General features: G+C 43.2%; 1 protein-coding gene across 1 annotated transcript; it reads left to right on the top strand.

Annotated features, from left to right (window-relative positions):
- The first annotated feature begins 389 nt into the window (after nt 1-389).
- On the top strand, nt 390-4,094 carry tmem74b (transmembrane protein 74B). The gene is made up of 2 exons (XM_073467618.1): nt 390-623; nt 3,459-4,094. Exons 1-2 carry the CDS (start codon nt 390-392, stop codon nt 4,092-4,094), a joined length of 870 nt encoding a protein of 289 aa, XP_073323719.1.
- Nucleotides 4,095-4,378: the final 284 nt, after the last annotated feature.

The following is a 4,378-nucleotide window of genomic DNA, read 5'->3' as shown; positions in this document are numbered from 1 at the left end:
GCAAATTAAATCTTGATCTGAAAAGTAACTATATGTGTAAAAATAAATGTGGTGGAGTAAAAAGTACAATATTTTATTGTTTTACTTACTTACTCTTCTAGTTACCAGCACTACATATAATAATAAATGTATGTATGATCTTCAGCACAGAAAATACAGTAATATGTCAGTAATATATGAACATTTAAAGACCATAAAATAAGCTACAATCTTGTCCCACTGTAACTCACTATATTGATCACAGGTGCTTTGTCCCTGACTGAACATTATCTCAAGCTGTGACTTTATATGACTTCCTGTTGCCCCTTCATTGATTATTTTCCTTTATTTATTGAGGATGATGCAGAGCGGAGGGATTGTGAAGACATGAGCACATCCAGCAGACGTCGATGGAGTCCTCTTTTAACGCCGTAGAGCTCCGGGAGCTGAGGGGCGGAGGAGGCCGGAGAGGTGTGTCTCCGACGCCGCCCTCCGCGCCCTGGATAGCGGCCACAGCGGGCTGCGCCGTCCGGGGCTTCGAGAACGCCTCGTACCAGCAGGACGACGAGCATGACCACCAGCAGCAGCAGCAGGGGGCGACGGTGTCGGCAGGATGTCCACCCTCAACTTCAGGCAATGACAAGGTGAGTTATGTCTTGTTTGGTGGTTATTACGTCTGTTTTTAGCTTTTTGGTTCTGTTTCCTCCATTTTGTTGTAACGTTTTTGTGGCTAACAGCGTTAGCTCGTAGCCTCGTTTTATTCTTCCATAATTCAGATAGTGTTCTCCGTGCAAAGGAGAAAAAAAATCAAACTTTATTTATTTTACCTGTTTTCCAGCAGTTGGTTGGATATTTAGAGATGTTTTTTGTGATACCATAGATGTCTTCTCTTTGTCCTGAATGATAAAATGTCCGCCAGGGAAGAAACCAACCAACGTTTAAATTCACAGAGGGGGGCTAGCGTTAGCTTTTAACTGCTAGAGATTTAATTCACGCCCCAAAAATCACAAAAGTGGTGTTCATCTGTGAAGATTATCTTACTGAACAAAACATTTAAGTATCTTAACTAGTGTTTGATTATTTTCTGCATTAATCCAAAATCCAATTCAGAACTGCCATAGTCTTTTTGTTGAGGGAACCAGGGTGATGCTAGCTCCCTGGTTAGCCTACAAAAACACGTCAATGCTATGGGCAGTTTTAACCATAGCATCAGCACTACATGACCAGTTACCTGGTCACTGGTGAAATAAATTAAAACGTGGGTTTAGTTAAGTGGCTAAATACTTCAAAAATGGATGATTTCATTTCTTGGAATGAAGTTAATCCTTCTTACTTTGGTTAAATTGCAGTAGGTCGATTTATCACCAACTGTCCCACCCCCCCGACAGAGAAGAAAATACAGTCAAATTACAATTTCCAACTTTTGTGCCGCTTTTCCAACAAAATTAGCGGGTGTATGCAGTAAAAATCACGTACTGGCCCCATTCCCACTTCCCACAGGCAAGGCAACCCTTCTGTGACCCGTATTTTCATAGCTGGGAAGTTTTGGGTGGGTTTTACAGCCGAGGTGATAAAAAACCGGGTCTACTGCAGAGTCAACTGACCCGGGTGTAACTGCAGAGTGTACACGTTCCCATTGCACACAACAGCCTGATCTTAGCGGGTTTAAGTGACAGTTTTGACCTGTGTAAAAGGGGTGTTGTGTTATGATTCACTCTCAGTTGAAATGTTTCGCTTCCTTTGCCCTCAGTTCAGATTTATGTTTGCTCTAAACGTGCTCTGTGCTCTGTGCTCTGTCTGGTTGTGGTGCTTCACATTTCCGCTCTTGATAAACTGTTGTGATTCAGATATGAGTCACACTAATTTTGCACTGCCCATGGGAAGAATAAACATTTGAGAGTCCATTCTTGATCAGAGCTCTGTTTTTGCTGTCTATTTCCTCCGAATGTTGTCTCTCCCGTCTCTCGTCTGTGTATCTGTCTGACTCAAATCACAACGCTCAACACAACACGCAGTTTTGATTGGCCGAGTAGCATCACATCAGTAATTCACAACGCATGCAACTGGTCTGTGAGGTTCCTGGACATCTCGTCCTGTAAAGTCTAGAGAAGCTGCAATGTTTTCATTTATAACGCTCTGTCAAAATGTGGAAATGTTCAATAATTTATCTCACTTACTGGCTGTACACATTCTGAAGTGTCCTGATACAGAAAATAAGATAGTTGTTGGGGAAAAGCCCAGTAATGGAAAGTAACTAAGTACATTTACTGAAACACCAACTTAAGAACAACTTTTGGTACTTTAAGTATATTTTGATGCTAAAACTTAATACTAAAATTTTGAACGCGTTAGTTTTACTTGCAACAGAGTATTTCCACACTTGCATTACTACTTTTATTTTAATAAAATGTCTGAGTGCGTCTTCCACTGTTGGAAAAGCCACAACACAAAATGCTTCAGTTGCCCCGTACATTACTTTCATACATCAGTGCTTCATGATGTATTAAAACTTTAACATTAGTGTTGTTTTGAGCTTATAATGCCACTTGTTTTAATGGATTAAACTCACATTTTCTACGTAAAGATTTGTTGCAGGACGTAGTGTGTGTTGCTGTTAACATGCAGAAAATTTCCTTTTTTACCTCAACATACATTAAAACATCCAAAGCCACCACTAGCAAGAGTTACGCTAATTATTTCTTTGTTCACGCAAAGACTGCAAAAACAAAACATGACGTCTCTCCATGACTTTTGCACAGTAAGCAGTCCAAAATCCTAAGTACAAGCTCAGGCTGGATCTGTGGATAAACAAAGCATGATGGACAAGATAAACGGGACGGGAGCAGATTGTGGAGCTAACGTGTCGCTGAAAAGCTCTCAGGACCCGAATCGATTCGGAGTCTTTTCTCCACCAAAGTGGCGATTTACAACCGAAGAGGACATTAAAAGGTTACACAGGGATGTCATTACATGTCAGAGGAGTCCGGTTACACAATGAGAGATTAATATCAAACCATGACAGAACGGTCCGAATGTCTGCTCTATTATTCCTTCTGGTCTTTTAATCCTTTTATTCATTCTCATTCTTTTTCTCTTTATTTAATTCTCATGTGATTTCATCTCTTTATCATCTTTTTGTTGCTTTTATTCGTTTTATTTGTATTTAATTGCTTTTATCTGATGTTCTTTTTATTGATTTGATTCCTTTTTTTTGCTTCTCTGGCTTGTTTGTGTTTGGCTTTCATTCTGTTATATTGTCTTCCTGAGTTTCCTGCTTTTGCTTTGTCTGTCAAAGCACTGTGTAAACTTCTGGTCATGATTTATTTTTCAAACCTTTTTTTCTGTTTGCATGTTTTGTATTTGTGGACCAGATTGTTGGCCTGATGCCGCCTCACTTTCTTACAGCAGTATTTTTCTTGCTTATATGCTGCTCTCTTTTTTGTCTTTATCTTTCCCCTCTTTACTTTATTTTTTTTCAGGGCGAGCAGCAGCATCAGGAGCTCTCTCCACGCTCGTACGATGAGGAGGAAGGAGGTGGAGGGCAGGAGGACGGCCAGGACTTCACTGAGTTCAACCCAGCCGACGACCACTCTGCAGACTATGGCTTCATCTTTGCCCTGGTGTTTCTGGTGAGCGGGATCGTCCTGGTGGTCATCGCCTACACCATCCCACGAGAGGCCAAAGTTGACCCGGACTCCGTGTCGGCCCGCCAGATGGAGAAGCTGGAGATGTACTACGCCCAGCTGGGCTCCCACCTGGACAAGTGCATCATCGCAGGCCTGGGCCTGCTGACCCTAGGGGGGATGTTCCTGTCTGTGCTGCTCATGGTGTCCATCTGCCGGGGTGAAATGTACCGACGCAGGGCGGCATTTGTTCGACCCAAGAGGACTTACGGCTCCATCAACCTGAGGATGAAGCAGCTGGCAACTGGAGAGGCAGGAGGAGGCGAGGGCGGGGACGGAGGTGAGGAGTTTTTGGTGGAACATGCTGTCACGCGGAATAATATACAGCCAGATCCAAGTCGGGACTCCAAATCAGAACCAGGACCGAGCAGGCATCCTCCTCCAGCCGCTTCCTCCTCCTCTTCTTCAGCTGCTGCACATGGAGTCGACTAGTTCTTTACTTCCACTCTGCAGCTGTTTTGCCTTCCTCTGAGCGAGCAGAATAGGGGTTGCAAAATGGTGCAGGACCCCATTTGTGCTGACAGGAGAAGCACATGTTGAGCACAAGGCTCTCTGCTGGAGCGTCCCAGCTTTAACCCGCCATTTTGGGATGAACCCAAACCCAGATGACGGGATATTTATTCTAACCAATCATAAGGGATGTATTACTTAACAAAAGAGGGCTCGATCTGGCAGAAGAAGAGAGGTAAGCCTTTGCCAGTGTGGGAAAGAGCACA

The sequence above is a fragment of the Pagrus major genome, chromosome 6 (genome assembly GCF_040436345.1).
Source record: "Pagrus major chromosome 6, Pma_NU_1.0".
Classification (NCBI taxonomy): Eukaryota; Metazoa; Chordata; class Actinopteri; order Spariformes; family Sparidae; genus Pagrus; species Pagrus major.
Note: the sequence above shows the minus strand (reverse complement) of the source record. Positions and strands in the feature narration are given on the sequence as shown.

What these genes read in the sequence shown, in the direction of transcription:
- tmem74b (XM_073467618.1), top strand. Translation starts at nt 390, where the DNA reads ATGGAGTCCTCTTTTAACGCCGTAGAGCTCCGGGAGCTGAGGGGCGGA. An exon ending in CAACTTCAGGCAATGACAAG is followed by an intron (nt 624 to 3,458) that starts GTGAGTTATGTC and finishes ATTTTTTTTCAG; the next exon opens with GGCGAGCAGCAGCATCAGGA.